This window comes from Nansenia antarctica (assembly GCF_963989245.1).
Source record: "Nansenia antarctica genome assembly, chromosome: 1".
Lineage (NCBI taxonomy): Eukaryota > Metazoa > Chordata > Actinopteri > Argentiniformes > Microstomatidae > Nansenia > Nansenia antarctica.
This window is the reverse complement of record NC_137674.1, coordinates 21,595,063-21,612,607: the sequence shown is the minus strand read 5'-3', so window position 1 is coordinate 21,612,607 and position 17,545 is coordinate 21,595,063. Positions and strand designations below refer to the sequence as shown.

Below are 17,545 nucleotides of genomic sequence, written 5' to 3'. Positions count from 1 at the left end.
CGCTTAAATCATGAAATTTATTTTCTTTTTTCAACAACAGAAAGGCAGGACATACCGTATACAACTGTTGCGATCACAAACGCATCTGACCACAGAATCATTACAACTTCACAACTTGAACCCTAAATTAAAATGTATTTAATTATATTAAATAACTCATGCAGTTGCTCATTAGTCTGAGACCGTATGGATGTCCAGCCCTGACCTGCGTTCCTCTTTCGTCCTGAGGATGAGTTCTGGCCGGTCGTTGCGGTTGGGGAAGCGTGGGGAGGCATCCATGCGGCGGACAGGCTGAGGCTGAGGCATCATCCTCACTGGGGGCTGGAGCAGGCCCCCGGAGAACACATCTGAGACCACGGACAGACATGGTGGGGAGACGGACAGACACACATGGTGGGGAGACGGACAGACAGACAGACAGACATGGTGGGGAGACGGACGGACAGACAGACACACATGGTGGGGAGACGGACAGACAGACAGACATGGTGGGGAGACGGACAGACACACACGGTGAGACAGACAGACACACATGGTGGGGAGACGGACAGACAGACATGGTGGGGAGACGGACAGACAGACAGACAGACATGGTGGGGAGACAGACAGACACACATGGTGGGGAGACGGACAGACAGACAGACATGGTGGGGAGACGGAGAGATAGACAGACAGACATGGTGGGGAGACAGACAGACAGACAGACAGACATGGTGGGGAGACGGACAGACAGACAGACAGACACACATGGTGGGGAGACAGACAGACAGACATGGTGGGGAGAGACAGACAGACAGACATGGTGGAAAGAGCAGGCAGAACAGAAAAAAGCATATATACAGAGAAATATGCATTACCAATCACAATAATCTCAATTTAACTCCAAGCTGTTTCTTTCTCCTCCACATTGGTGTACTCTACTCAGCTACAAGTCTTACAACCAGGTCTCACTGAGAGTTTACATTTGTTCATCTGAAAGTGGAATTGTCTAAGACTGCTATCCTTACTTTGGTAAGTTACAATTGCCTTGCGTGTATTACAAAATAAACTTATTACAAACAGCCATTTGAACAGGGGAGGGCCTACCTTTGGGCGGTGGCTGTGGCAGCAGGGGCTGGGGTGGGTTCTGGAGGAGGGGGGCCAGGGAGGCTGCAGAGAGCTGGGCCTGGAGCAGGGAGGGAGGGGGGCCCTGGGCCTGAACACTGAAGGTGTTGGGGGGAGGCAGAGACTGCATCATGGTGGGCCCAGGCTTCATCATGTTGGGTCCTGGGGGATGGTTCTGAGGGGAGGAGAGAGAGATGTTGAGTGGTGCTCACTCTCAACACTGTTACTAGTAGACATTGAAGAGCTCAAGTCAAAATAGAACTAGAAAATGTGGACAATGTTTTGAAATCAGTTGTGCCCAATGATGTTGTCCTGATGATAACATGAACCCCCCCCCCATTATGTGTGTAAAGCAAGGACAGCTAGTGGTACCGTGAGGGAACAGCATATCAGGGGAGGCTGGTGGAGATAGAAATTAGAGGACAGGCTCGTTGTAATGCAAAGAATGGAATAAGGAACAGACTTCTAGCTCCACCTGCTCCCCTATCAAGTTATCAAATCCAGGGATATTTCTGCTTATAGATTTCTGTAAAAAAAATACTTTCCACTTGTGATATTTCCTGACCTGTTTGTAAGGTGGAAAAAGTTCTTGAGTGAAAACCACAGAATTGTACACATCAATGAAGAGGGTTAGATGAGTGAAGAGAAAGTGTGTTCAAGGTGCATTTCATGATATCCTACTACTAATTTATCATTGATAAGACCCAACAAATACAAACAACTAACTGCCCCATTGTGCCATATCAAACATGATACATCATCATTTATGATTTCATATTTGGGCATAGAGAAAGTGTAGAGCATTATACACTATATCATGTGGAGACTTGCAATATATTTCCCGGCATGTCACTAGAACACTTGAATTTCAATAGGAAATCATATGGATTGCACTTTAAAAGCACCTTGAATACACTATCTAAAACTGCACATTTCCCCTGTAGAACAAAAAAAATAAAAAAGGAAAGAGGAGCCCCAAGTAAAGAGACCCAAAACAAGAGAAGTGCAAAGACAATTCTAGAAAGCATTCTTTTGTGGTTCAACAAGATCCTCTAAAAATGTGATCAAACACTACCCATCTGCAATCAAATACATTTCAAAAATGCGATACTGCTGCTGTGAGTATCCACTGCATTTTAGAATCCCCACTTATGTGCTAATATAAACTGGAACGCTATCCTGGCCTGAAACACAATAGAATGCTCCAAAGACTGGACAACAAATCTCCAATTGTGGGGAGCTGTCTCCATCAGTGAAGAGACAAGAGAGGAGAGGACAGGAGAAGGGGCGGGACAGGGGGAGGGTTACATTTTGCCTGATGTCTGGTCCGGAGTGCATGTCTGAGTAGCGTTGCTGCAGCCCTGGGTCAGGGTAAAAGCTGCCCAGCTGTGGGGAAACTTGAGGTAAGGGTTGAGGCTGCTGCTGAAGCTAGGAGGGGATTGAGAACAGAGCAGTCAGTTAAAGACAGCACACGCACACACAATTCAAATCTGACCACTCACACCATTCACATAATGCCCTTGCGGACTCGCCCTCTCTGAGAACTAGGATGAATAAACTGTCCAGCCCAAAGTCATCAAGGGCAGAGGGGGGGGGGGGGTGGAGTGGACCATCAGATTGGAACCAAATCAAGGAAAGATATGAGCCAAACCATTTAAGATATGATGAGGATTCTGATGATGTATTCAATTAGCTTTGACTGTTGTCGCTGTCAGCAGTCACATTCAGTAGAAAACGTATCAAAATAGAAAATCTGATTTAGAAGGAAGAGTATCCCCTCTTCCTTTCACGCCGACTGAACACAACCCAGAACACACGACTGAACACAACCCAGTCTGTTTTCTTGGTCTGTGTGTTAGGGCGTGTATGTGTGGAGAGGGTGGGGGGTTTGCTTAAGAAGAGGGTGTATATTGTTCTCTTGATCCTGTTTTTAGATGTATAACCCTCTGAAAACTACATAAACATAAAACGACTTGTAAAAAAAAGTGTTTTCTCACCGATTGGTTGGTCAGTTGAGGTAAGGTCTGTATGCGCTGAGCGTTCCATTTGAAGGGCATGTTGGGGTTGTACACGGCTTCTACTAGCACCCTGTCTCCCACCTGGGGAGTCTTCCCCTTCACGGCACTGTGGACACATCAGCAAACCTCACTCAGGACGGATTTGTCCATTTGACAATGAAAAGTCATTTGATTAATTTAGTAATTACCAGGGCCGGATTAAATGGATAGATTATACTAGGCAGAATTTATTTTTAGGGCCCTACACACACATTTAGATATTTAGTAAACAAAGAAAATTACTTTTAACTGCCATATGATTAGTATGCTCATTAATGTAGTTAGGTATATATTTATCTCATCTATTTCTATTTCAGTATTCATACACAATTTGTTTGTTGTTTGTAGTCATTTATTGATAGCATAGCCTAGAAAGTATAGCCTTATATTACACATTTCAGGTATATGCATTTTAGGTTTGATTTTAATGTGTCCTTGTTTATTCAGACTTACACTACTGTTCAAAAGTTTGAGGTCACTTGGAAATGTCCTTATTTTTTATAAGAAAAGCACAGTTTTTTTCAATGAAGATAACATTAAATTAATCAGAAATACACTCTATACATTGTAAATGTGGAAAATGACTATTCTAGCTGCAAACATCTGTTTTTTAATGGAATATCTACATAGGTGTATAGAGGCCCATTTCCAGCAACCGTCACTCCAGTGTTCTAATGGTACATTGTGTTTGCTAATCGCGTTAAAAAGCTAATGGATGATTAGAAAAACCTTGAAAACTAGGGATGCACGATATTATCGGCCCGATATTGGGAAATTAATGTTATTAAATATTTATCGGTTTTATTACATTTTAGCCGATATAGAGCCGATAATATGAAGCCGGAAATATTTCCGGTTCCGGTTGTAGCGCTCATGATGCTGCGCCTGTGTACAGCCACGCAGTGTAGAGACGAGAGCGAAACGGTGTGGACATTTTCTGAGGCAGATAGTGCGTTTGCAATTTGCAATTCATGTTCGGCAAAAGTTCGGAGAGGAGGGCAAAGGTCTACGAGTTGCAACACAACGAATATCATAAGTCACCTGAAGATTCACCATTGCAAGCACGCTGTATGGAAGGAATATGATTTTGGCATTGAATACAGCGATGAGGGAACGAAAACAGTTAACAGAAACGCGTGTCGCAGAAATGCTTCACGGGTGTCGTATGCACATAATATGCGCACAATGCATATATGGGCTACACCACTCGCATACGTGAAACCGCTATAAATAGCTCTCTTAATATGTATACTTTGAGGAATTAAATTGACGTTTAGCAATTTCCGGGTCCAAACCAGAAATTCCCTGCACCATAATACCAGTGTACTACAGCGGTAGAATGACAGTTCAATCGTTTTTTAGACTCTGATCTATTCATACAACAAGGGACGCAGCACTTTCCTGTTTTTCCCATATTTGTCAGTGTCTTTGAGCCTCGGAAAAGCACTATATAAATATAATGAATTATTATTATTACTGAGTCATTTCGAAGAGAGCACCTCAGCCAACGTTGGACCCTGAAACACGTTACGACTAGGGTTGGGTACCGAAAATCGGTACCGGTAGGTACCGGTTACTTTACATTCGGTATGTACCCGTACCGAATCGCAAAGGAGATTTCGGTGCCTCATTTCGGTACTTTTCTATCTCGCGACGTCACATCGCCTGTTAAATTTCCACTCAGTGAAAGCAGCGAGTACGGAAGGATAACGAGAAGGTTGCTAATAGCAACTTCCGCTAGCGGGTTGGCATAACGCGACGCTCGACTTATGGGTGCGTTTCGTAAACTCGTTCTGGAATTCTGATCACCACTCGTGGAATGCCTTCTGTCCAATCAAATGACTTGCTCCCCTTATGACGTCGGGCCCAGTGTGCGCTGCGACGGTCTCAGAGCGAGTTTACGAACGCACGCCTTTGATTGGACAGTGCACTCCAGGATTCGACGCGTCTGTTGATGACGTTGTGCGGATGTGTGGCTGCGTCTCTGCGCGGTGGACAACATGATCGGGGATCTCTTGATATTCGGGTACTGTGACCGTTCTTATCCTACTACTGTGTCTGAAAAATCTATCGTCATGTCAACAGAGACCAGAGAGGGGGAGGGGAGTAGTAGCTGAGCGGCAACAGAGTTTGGATTTTGACGAGGTGGAGGGCTCCAGTTTATCAGAGTTATATTTCCTCTTGGTTCTGGGGGCTATGCAGGCCTCTTCACTAGATCCCTTTTCTAAGAATATTCTGATGTCCTTGAGGGGCCGCCGAACAAGTGTGTACTCGTATTCGACATCAGTACCAACGATAGGCACCCCCAGCTTAATGGAGTCCCCAAGGCTCAGGAGTTTTATTTTCATTTATTTTAATTTGAGTGTATATTTAACTAATATATATTGTGCCTCAGCAATAAAAAAGTGAAAAGCTGTTTAATGTTGTCGACCGTGTTATTATTATATATATATGTCATTTTTAAAAATCAAAAGTACCGAATTAAGTACCGTTTTGGTACCGGTACCGTTTTTAAAGTATCGGTTAAGTACCGGTACCGGATAAAACCCAAACGGTACCCAACCCTAGTTACGACTTAACCGAATTGATTCATTGTTATTGTTGTCCGGAGGTAATCGGCTATCGGTTTACATGGCTTGTAAATATACTTTCATTTTAGGACGTGTTCAAAAGCAAGGACTGTGTGATCATCTAATTATGTGTAGTTATGTGTTTTTAGCATGTTGATGTTCTATCAGCATGTTGTGATGTTATTAAAATACAGTTTAAACTTTCGTAGTGCTGTGCTTTGTTAGCCGCTAGCTGTTAGCAGCATTTGTTTCCGGTTTCCTGGATGACAGCCTTTCTTACCTTCAGGTGTGCATGAACTACAGGTTATCAACTGTGAAATTATATCTGTTCTCATATCGGTTATCGGCCACGAGAAGCGGGTAAACATCGGTTATCGGTATCGGTTGGAAAAAATGCATATCGTGCATCCCTATTGAAACCCCTTGTGCAATTACGTTAGCACAGCTGAAAACGGTTTTGCTGGTTAGAGAAGCTATACAAATGGCCTTCCTTTGAGCTAGTTGAGTATCTGGAGCATCACATTTGTGGGTTCGATTATACTCTCAAAATGGCCAGAAAAAGAGAACTTTCATATGAAACTCGACAGTCTATTCTTGTTCTTAGAAATGAAGGCTATTCCATGTGAGAAATTGCCAAGAAACTGAACATTTCCTACAACGGTGTGTACTACTCCCTTCAGAGAACAGCACAAACAGGCTCTAACCAAAGTAGAAAGAGAAGTGGGAGGCCCTGGTGCACAACTGAGCAAGAAGACAAGTACATTAGAGTCTCTAGTTTGAGAAATAGACGCCTCACAGGTAGGGATGCTCCGATCTGGATTTTTGGGGCCGATACCGATCACCGATTTTTTTCCTCAAGATCAACCGATACCGATACCGATTTTTAAAAAAAATACATAACTGTAGGCCTACTGACTAGATAGCCTACATATTTTTTGCTTTTTAGACAAAAGTTTTGATCCATTAGGCACCAAGCAAACGCAGACCCATTTTTATGGCATAGTAAAAGTCTGGCCTATCACCCAGTTAGGGCCTGAAGCCCAAGTCAGTCGATATGGCTGTATAAAAGACATCATAAACGTGGCCTTCATGGTTTACATACTGTTACGTCCTCCTATGTTTTCTGTTCAGTTATCTGTCTTCCCCAGGGAAAAAAAAAAAAAAAAAAAAAGATCGGTTTTTGCGATCGGCCATTTTTACCGATCACCGATCGAGTCATTTGGAGTGAAATCGGCCGATTTAAATCGGTGGCCGATAAATCGGAGCATCCCTACTCACAGGTCCTGAACTGGCAGCTTCATTAAATGGTACCCGCAAAACGCCAGTGTCAACGTCTACAGTGAAGAGGCGACTCCGGGATGCTGGCCTTCTAGGCAGAAGTGGCAAAGAAAAAGCCATATCTGACACTGGCCAATAAAAGGAAAAGATTAATATGGGCAAAAGAACACAGACATTGGACAGAGGAAGATTGGAAAAAAAGTGTTATGGACAGACAAATCGAAGTTTGAGGTGTTTGGATCACACAGAAGAACATTTGTGAGACGCAGAACAAGTGAAAAGATGCTGGTAGAGTGCCTGACGCCATCTGTGATGGTCTGGGGCTGCTTTGGTGCTGGTAACGTGGGAGATTTGTACACGGTAAAAGGGATTTTGAATAAGGAAGGCTATCACTCAATTTTGCAACGCCATGCCATACCCTGTGGACAGCGCTTGATTGGAGCCAATTTCCTCCTACAACAGGACAATGACCCAAAGCACACCTCCAAATTATGTAAGAACTATTTAGGGAAGAAGCAGGCAGCTAGTATTCTGTCTGTAATGGAGTGGCCAGCGGAGTCACCAGATCTCAACCCCATTGAGCTGTGGTGGGAGCTTGACCGTATGGTACGCAAGAAGTGCCCATCAAGCCAGTCCAACTTGTGGCAGGTGCTTCAGGAAGCGTGGGGTGAAATTTCTTCAGATTACCTCAACAAATTAACAGCTAGAATGCCAAAGGTCTGCAATGCTGTAATTGCTGCAAAGGGAGCATTCTTTGACGAAAGCAAAGTTTGAAGGACAAAATTATTTTTTCAAATAAAAATGGTTATTTCTAACCTTGTCAATGTCTTGACTATATTTTCTATTCATTTTGCAACTCATTTGATAAATAAAAGTGTGAGTTTTCATGGAAAACACGAAATTGTCTGGGTGACCCCAAACTTTCGAACGGTAGTGTAGATATTTAAATGACTGAATGACCTGAATGACCACCCGAAAGCTGCTAACAGTTAGCCTATATGTGGCTGCTGCTAACATACAGCGATGATCTCAGCTGAACCGCAGGAAATATTTTTTCCAGCTCATTGTTGCTAAATAAATATAGAAACATTGAAATAAAATTTTAGATCAGATTTTTATATTTTTTAAATATATGTTTAACATTATTTAGGCAGTTGATGTTCGTTACCCCTCTCTGTTAGGGTTAGAATCCCTATGCCTAGGTCCGGCCCTGGTAGTTTCAACACTTGAAACAGTCAAGTGGGTGCAATATATTGGTGGTGGATGGGACTCCAGGTACAGTGGGGAAAATAAGTATTTAACAGATCAACATTTTGTCCAGTAAATGTATTTCCAATTCAATACTTTTTCCCTGTTTCATTCCACTTTATTACACATAACTTTATTTACATATGGACTCATAAGTCTGGTGCATGTTTCACTTGAATAGGCTCATTGGGAATACATTTACTACAAAACATTGATTTGTTCAATACTTATTTCCCCCACTGTATGTAGAAACATTTGAAATTAACAAACCAATAAACAGCCAAACCCACAGGGGCATGGGATATGAAACATATGACGGTTCATCTGGTAACACAGACAGCTTCTCTACTCACCTGAGCTGAAAGAAGACATCCTCATCAACAAAGCCAAAGGTGTCGTGCAGCTTGTTGACCACGCCGGTGAAGACGCGCTGCTTCTGGGGCTGGCTCTGCTGCTGGTGGCTGGAGCGCGGCGTGGGGTAGGACACGGTGATCTGGGCTGTCTGCTGGGGGTTGGCCATGCTCAGACTGGTGGGCAGGACCACTGGGGGCTAGCGAGGGGGAGAGCAGGAATGGAAGTGTTTTCAACTGAAAGTCCCTCTCCATGTCTGCATTGTACCCCCAACATGTGAAACCAGAGGCTAAGGGCTAAGACTTTTAGAGACAGTGTGGTAAGAGGATCGGATAGGAGTAAATGGTAAATAGTAAATGGACAGCCTCTCATTCACCCATTCACACACACATGGCGGCAAGCTACCATGCAAGGCACCGGCCCGCTCACTGGGAGCAATTTGGGGTTCAGTGTCTTGCCCAAGGACACTTCGACATGTGGCCAGCCGGGTCTCGAACCGCCGATCTGCCAACCTTGCGATCATTAGACGGCGGCTCGACCTCCTGTGCCACAGCCGCCCACGAAGAAGTCATTAGATGACATTATTTAATTTATCTGCATAGATCAGAAAACCAAGGATGCAGGTGATATACCGTATTTTCCGGACTATAAGTCGCACTTTTTTTCATAGTTTTACATTACCGTCTACAGCGGCGAGAGGGCGCTCTGGGCTTGTGACAACTATATGCTGCTCCTGTACCACTGAAGAATTAACTGAAACATTAACGGGAGCTTGGTGAACTTGTTTACTGGTAACTTGCATGTTGGACTAGCTGGCTTGTTATGTTAATTTAGCCTATTCAGCCTCCCAGGTATGTTCTTTATGCTATTGTGTAGCTGAATAACTGTTAATGTGGCTTGTTATGTTAATTTAGCCTATTCAGCCTGTTGTTCTGTGTGCTATTGTGTAGTTGAATAACTTGCTTTTCCAGATTAAATGTCTGTTCTTGGTCTTGGATTTTGTGAAATACATTTCTAAATAAATGCGACTTATGTGTTTTTTTCTTCATTACACATTTTTTACTGGTGTGACTTATACTCCGGAGCGACTTATTGTCCGGAAAATACGGTAGTGCAGGTGATACAGTGCAGGTGATATAGTGCAGGTGGTACATTGCAGGTGGTACAGTGCAGGTGGTACAGTGCAGGTGGTACAGTGCAGGTGGTACATTGCAGGTGGTACAGTGCAGGTGATACAGTGCAGGTGATATAGTGCAGGTGATATAGTGCAGGTGGTACATTGCAGGTGGTACAGTGCAGGTGATACAGTGCAGGTGATATAGTGCAGGTGATATAGTGCAGGTGGTACATTGCAGGTGGTACAGTGCAGGTGATACAGTGCAGGTGGTACAGTGCAGGTGATACAGTGCAGGTGATGCAGTGCGGAGGCCTACCGGGAATTTGTTTTCACCAGTCCAGTTCTGTCACATCAGCAGACGACAGGGAGGAGAAAACACAAATTCATTTTAGAATATTATGATACATTCCTAGATCATTCTTATCTTATGTCTCTCAAAAATATGAAACGAGAAGGAATGTTGATGTAATCCCATAAACAAAATGTTGTTTTTCAGACCTATATATATAGTAAATAAGCTAAATAAAGCTAAAGAATAAAGAATGTGTTGTAATTACCTGTGAAAGCAGTGACTGTTGGGGCTGTGGGAGCTGTGGACAGAGGAGAGAGAGAGAAAGAGAGAGAGAGAATCACTATTTATTGACAGTGCTGTCTGTTTCTGGAGTTGAGAACAGTCCACCCACCACACCAACCATAAAGTGCCTTGACAGGAGCTGTGCTGCTTACCCTAAAAGAGTTTTCTGAGTAACTGCAAAGTTGCTGGAGAAAAAGGGGGCAAAAAGCGTGTTGTTGAGTTCACAATACATTTGCATGATTGATTGATAGCCATTACATCATATGACTAGCATAATTAGCTTGCACACATTAAGCACATTCTTATATTTAATTTGATATACAGTGGCTATCGAAGGTCAACACACCCACACAGACTCAATTTAAAATTGATTAAATACAATGACAAAGTCATTACATAATGACAAAGTGAAAACAAGTTTTTTGAGATTTCTGCAAATGTATTAAAATTGAAACACAGAAATTAGGTTGTCACTACCAACACAGCAAATGTAATAATTTTCTCTTGATCCTGACAAACTCCTCAGTCCCTGACAGTGACAAATATACCTAACATAACTTGATGCAGCTACCACTATTGTTCACACGAGATGGTGCAGAAACTGCATTGCATGTGCTCGATTTGCACTAAACATAATGCTTTGTAGTGATTTGTTGATGACATTTTTGCTTTTTAGCTCATTTTAAGAGTGTCATAGCAAAGGGTGTGAAGACTCATGCACGAGGTATTTCTGTGTTTCAATTTTAATAAAACTTGTTTTCACTTTGTCATTACGGGGTATTGTGTGTGGATTGATTGCCAATTTGTATTTATTTTTATCAATTTTAAATTGAGTCTATAACACAACAAAATGTGGAAAAAGTGAAGGGGTGTGATGACTTTTGATAGCCACTGTACATGACAACATCCCACTGGAGAGGGGGGGAAAAGGAAAGCAAATAGATCATTAAGGTTCTAACCAAAGTGAAACACATTTCTAAATGAAAGCATGCAAGTGGTGTAGCCTACAGATCATGTGATGTGAAGTGACTCCTTTACGTAAGACCACTGTGTCTATAGTGAGTTAAAGCTTAGGAAACCTGGTCAGTGAACCATTGTGCTGACAGTAGGGTTGAGCGGTATCCAAGTTGACACCGTTAAAACCGCCCCCAACCGCGTTTCACCGCGGTATACAGAGTACAAAGCGTTTCACCACGGTATACAGAGTACAAAGCGTGTTACGGCAGACGAGTGCCTTATGCTCCAAATAGCGTATTACCGCCTGCCTTACCCTAGCTGACACAGTCATTTCTGAAACGTTATTTCAGTCGATTCTTCCTCCCCTTAAATAATACCATTTGGTATTGTATATCGTTGGAAAGCCTGATTAATCACCTTTACAACGAGGTACAACTTGTAAGGATCATGCATTCGTGGAATGAGTAACACAGCTAAACGTGTGGGTAGCGGCCCAATTTGTTTTGCCAAAATCCCCTGCAATATTCTTCTGTTGGTATTCACTCTCGTTTTGAGCTTCAAGTGCTGGCAGGTGTATGTCAGTCACAGGTGTGTGACTGGCACCTGAATGGCACCTAATTGACAGGAATGATATTCTGGGGCTAGTGGCGAATCTGGGACCTAACTCCATCCTCCAGGATGACAACGCTCGCCCCCACAGAGCCAGGATCATCACAGAGCACCTCCAGAATTTGGGAGTCAGGGCTTAAAGTGGGAAAAAATCCTGTGCCTGAAACTTTTTCTTGGGGAGGGGGGTCACAGTTTGAGATATTGGGAGAGCGGGTACAGAAGACAGCTTCTTGTCTCAATGTTTAAATGCATTAATACTATTTTATAGTCAATACAAAATATATGTCTCAATGTTAAAATGCATTAATACTTTAAATGAATGTGCAACAATACTATGTGCAATATGACAACCCTTGTGTACATAAGGTTCAGATATAGGAAAAGTTAGGATATTTATAGCATACCATAGACTAGAGTACAGCACAGTGTTTTATTGTATAGTATAGTAGTATAGTAGATAGTGTACATAGCCTTTATTTATGTAAACCAGCTCTTTTCCCTTTTTTATTTTACCCTTGGCCCTCGTGTTTTTAGTCTTTTTCCAAGCACCAGGGGAGCCCCCCCTCCTAAATTTTGTTGTATGGTACCTGTACTGTATTACAGTTTTTCTCAATTGCTAAAACACATTTCACAAAACTTTCCTCCATTTTCCCAAAACTCTAAACACAACACACTTTTCTAAAGCTACATAAGCAAAACCACACCTTCTCTCTTCAAAACTCAAACTCAAACTCAAACCCTACCCCTAACCTTACTGTAACCCTAGCACCTAACCCTAACCCTAGTTTTCCCACATGTATGATAGTCATGCATAAAAATAAATCTGCGCTCCCTGTCTAACGTTATATCTAACATTACATATTTTACATTACAGTAAGGCTGATTTTGCATGATAGTCATGCATTTTTAGATATCTATTATTCCCCTTTAAATGGCATATGATGTCCGAAATGTTACTAAAGTTCAGCCGCGAAGTTGTTGCACTGTTGTCCTATCGAGTTTCACGTAAATAAAGGTTTGAAAAATGTTACCGTATTCCCACATGTACCGTAACATGTACAATACTGTATCACAACTCAATGCAAACACTACAGAGGATCCATTACACACAACAATACTCACTGAAAACAATGTTCAGGGTGTGATGTTTTTTTATTTATTTATGGAACTATACCACACACACACCACAATAATTTGCAACAAGTGTCTTAAATTTTGAGTCGTTATGTTTAATGAATGAAGCCAGGTGTGTTCATTGTGTTAACATTTTGCTGACTGTGGCAAGCATTTTGCATCACATGAGCTTTAATTTGAGAATTTGACATTTTGAGCAGAGTTTTTTGCAACTTGTGTTTTAGCAAGACAAAATGTGTTTAGATTTATGAGAAAAGGAGGATTGTGTTTTGTGAATTGTGTCTTCATGTGAAATGTGTTTATGGTTTTGGCAAATGGGAGCTAGTTTTATTAAATGTGTTTAGAGAACTGGTCATTTGGTTTAGAGAATTGGCTTTTGTGTTTTAGCAATTGGGAAAAACTGTAATGACAATAAAGACCATTCATTCATTAATTCATAATACTGTTTTATACTTAATACCATTTTTTTTTTTTGATGTCTTTAAAAGGCCAAACTGATTGCATCACTTATTAAGCCACTATCACTATAACAATACAGAATAAAATATATACATGTCTTTAAAAGAACAAACTGATTACTTATTAAGCCACTATCACTTATATTCTCCTTCTTGGCACCACGTCCCATAAGGCTTCCCGTCACTACTCAGGGTTTTTCCTGGCTCAAAATGAGGCGGAGGTGGTACCAGTGGTGTTTGACATCGGGGGGGACCCATGAAGCAGAGCTGTCTGGGGGGTCCTTATACGAGCATCAAACACTTAATTTCTTGCATTCTGGTGAATTGATATGCACCAATTTGTGCCCTTTCGCCATCAATTTATGGTGGAAATGTCATTATATATGTAAAGGAAAAAACAATATTCAGGCACCAGATGGCCATTCAAAATATAATGTAATATAATGCAATATAAGGCTCACAGGCATTCTGTACTTTCAAATATGTATTCTCCTTGAGCAGTCAACATCAACTATCAGCTGTTTCGCTAGCAAACACGAAAGCTAAGTTATTTGTGAAACAGCGCCCCCGCCACCACGTCGGCGCAATGCCGCAATTGCAGTTTTTTTTTTTTTTTAATTCTCCCGCGCCGGAAATCCGGCACTGTGCCGGAGTACTTTAAGCCCTGGGGAGTGGAGAGGGTGGAATGGCCTGCCGTGAGTCCAGACCTCAACCCAATTGAACACTTGTGGGATCAGCTTGGGCGTGCTGTACGTGCCAGAGTGACCAACGCAACCATGTTGGCTGACTTGCGGCAAATCCTGGTTGAGGAATGGGATGCCGTCCCACAGCAGTGTGTGACCAGGCTGGTGACCAGCATGAGGAGGTGCCAAGCTGTTGTGACTGCGTATGGATCTTACACACGCTGCTGAGGTCCCTGACAGTGTCAAATTAATAAAGTGTAAAAATGGCCAATATGTGTTGTTTTTTCCTTATTACTTTGGGAGAGTGCAATCATCCAATCCACCAAGCAACTCAAAACGAGAGTGAATACCAACAGAAGAATATAGGTGATTTTGGCAAATATTTTTGGGCCGCTACCCACACGTTTAGCTGTGTTGCTCATTCCCCGAATGCATGATCCTTACAAGTTGTAGGCTACCTCGTTGTAAAGGTGACTAATCAGGCTTTCCAACGATATAAAATACAATACCAATTGGTATTATTAAAGGGGAGGAATAATCAACCAAAATAACGTTTCTGAAGAGGGGTTTATATATTTAAACATTCATTTCTACATTTGATGTATTAAACATAATATTTAAGCATTGACAATTTTATTTTAAGCATTATATATCTAATAGCACAACAAGTTTAGCTGTGTAGAGCCGTGTAATAGCCTAAATAATAAAGAGAGCATTACAGTGATCTCTGAATCCATGAGATAACCTGCCCTATCAACTGTTTTAAGAAGAATAAACACACAATATATATAATAATATTTGACAAGCATTTATCCCATTAAAAAAAAAAATTTATATATTTGATTTTTTTCACGACCACTGTTATTTTTACCATTAAGAGAATCATCTAGCTTCTCGTTAAAGAGGTCTCTCTTACTCCAAACATTACTAATGTTTCTACAACATTAGCTAGTTGTTTAACAGGAAGACATATGCAATGAAAGCCGGGATGAATTTAGCACATGAAACTTCCACTTTGAAACACCTGCCGCACTTTCCAGCCTTTGTCATTTCAGTTTTTCTAATGGGATAAATGCTTGTCAAATATTATTAAGTGTTTATTCTGCTTAAAACAGTTGATAGGACAGGTTATCTCATGGATTCAGAGATCACTGTAATGCTCTCTATATTATTTAGGCCAACGTTACTCAAACTGTGGTATGCGTACCACCGGTGATACGTGAGCTCATGCTTGGTGGTACGCGAAGGAATCTCAGTGTGGAGGAAAAAATATGTAGGCCTATATAATCAGTTTAAAACCACAGGCCTACTATCAATATACAACAAATTATATTTAACATATGTTTTGCATTTCCTTTCATGTTTTTTTTGTATAGACGCAAAATAAACGTTTGAATGTGCACCGCAGTAACTTTACTACCAGCGTGCATAGCGTGAGCATGAACGCCAGGGTTGCCAGCTGGGGCGGGTTACCGCCGAATGGGCTTCTTTTGATCACACTGGGCCGGGAAAAAAGCATTTGGGCTGGTTGGGCTGGATAAATAGCATTTAGGCGGTATCAAAATGTCAGTGCCTGAAAGTTACACACACCCTAGTAGCTACATACAATGTGTAATAGTAACTAGCGGTTTTCTGACAATATAGGTTTTGGGCTGGTTTTTTGTGGATTTAGCGGTTTTTAGACTTTTTAGGCTGGAAATTGTCAATCCCATCTGGCAACCCTGATGAGTGCGAGCATATTCAAGAGTGGATGGCAAGCTAGTCGGTGGTGGCCGCGGTAACGTTTGCAGATCAATATGAAAAGATCGAACGCCTTACAATCCTGGCTCAAAACGGGATCCATGAGGAGACCTGCTCAGTGTTTCCTCTATATGCATTAATTCGTGGCGGGCCGCCACAAATTAATTTTCTCTGCCACTAATTGATTCAGTTATTATGACCGGAGAACAGAAAAAAAGCAGATTGAAGTTGTGTTCGCACTGCAATCGAGACTGAATCGCTCTCAACAGGCGCGCAGCGCGAGGCGACGCGCTTGCAAAACAGTTTCGTGATTGGTCCGAATTTCGCGGGACATTTGGATTTCAGGAAATCACTCTCCTCTCTCTCTCTCTTCGCCCATCGCCGGTGCCTTTAATCCCGTATCCTAATCGAAAATGCAACATCATCAGCGACAACTGTGGGTTATTGCATTTACTGCTGTTCTCTGGTTCATGTTCTTATACCAGTGCTCAGTATACTGGTATTTTAATGAACATTCGTAATGTCTGTCTCTGACGTTCATGGTCAACTAAATCAGCCTATTTTGTGAAACAAATTATGTTCCCGCTAATGGGTTAACCGAGCAGCCTCGCACCTAACGCTAGCTTCGAACTATTCCTAGCATAAACGTTGGTAAATGTCATAAACGACACAGTGGAAAGAAGGGGGAAAGGGGATTTTTTTGAATTTCGAAGTCAAATTTTTATTGACAACGGATTTACATGCTGGAAAAAGATGCAGCTAAAATTCAGGGAACATTTGGACAATAAGAGACAAGGTGTGGTCGCATGGTCTTATTACAGGGCAAAATGCGCGGGGCAAAAATAATCTATTGACTCTAAAATCATCACGAACAGAACGGCGGAGGTATGGGTAAACAGGGCTCATGTCGCTGTCATCAAAGGTAAGAATTGGTTTTCTTTAACTCAGCTGATGCATTACCTTGCTGTTGGTTGTTTACCGAATCTGTCACACTGTGATTTTACTTGTGTAAACAGTTAGTGAGTAACGTTAGCCGGTTTTGTGCGTGTACACATGTAGGCATACTTCATATTGATGAGCTGATGATCTTTCATTGATTGTGTGTGTGTGTGTGTATGTATGTATGTGACTGTCAGTCACAAGTTTATATTCTACGGATGTTGTTCAGTGCTGTATGCACGTTCCCGGTTCCATGTGTACTCTACTCTTGTGTACTTCATATTCGATGAGCTGATTATCTCTCGTGTACTTCATATTTGATGAGCTGATGATCTTTCTGTGTGTGTCAGTGTCTTGGGTGTATCTGTCAGTCACATGTATATTGCACATGCACATGAATGATATAGTAGTAGGCCTAATGTTAGAACCGGAGTAGCTGAAGGAGAAGACAGTCAGCCGACTGAGCCAAGTGCTAAGACTACAGTCTCCAGCAGCAGGCGGCTTGTACCCGCTGCTAGCAACGTTAGCAGCTGTGCTCTTCCTCCTTCCTTTTGCAACCACCTCCCTGTGTGAGAAAAGCTTCTCTTCTCTTGCTGCCATGAAGACAAAATATAGCTAGAACCAGAATGGAGACTGAAGCTGACCACAATTTACCCAGATATCTGTGTTCAAAGAAACAAGCGCATCCTTCTCATTAGTGTGTTGTCAATAGACAACTGTGTGTGT

General features: G+C 42.0%; 1 protein-coding gene across 1 annotated transcript in view; it reads right to left on the bottom strand.

Annotated features, from left to right (window-relative positions):
* Positions 1–17,545, bottom strand: part of ccar1 (cell division cycle and apoptosis regulator 1) — a 53,974-nt gene that overhangs the window by 31,612 nt on the left and 4,817 nt on the right. The window contains exons 4-11 of the mRNA XM_080548752.1: positions 10,452–10,484; positions 10,283–10,315; positions 10,042–10,068; positions 8,611–8,807; positions 3,102–3,228; positions 2,413–2,532; positions 1,087–1,279; positions 206–347 (exon numbers count right to left, since the gene is read on the bottom strand). Of these exons, the coding sequence (XP_080404878.1) occupies positions 206–347; positions 1,087–1,279; positions 2,413–2,532; positions 3,102–3,228; positions 8,611–8,807; positions 10,042–10,068; positions 10,283–10,315; positions 10,452–10,484 (872 nt within the window). The remainder of the gene's footprint in view (positions 1–205; positions 348–1,086; positions 1,280–2,412; positions 2,533–3,101; positions 3,229–8,610; positions 8,808–10,041; positions 10,069–10,282; positions 10,316–10,451; positions 10,485–17,545) is intronic.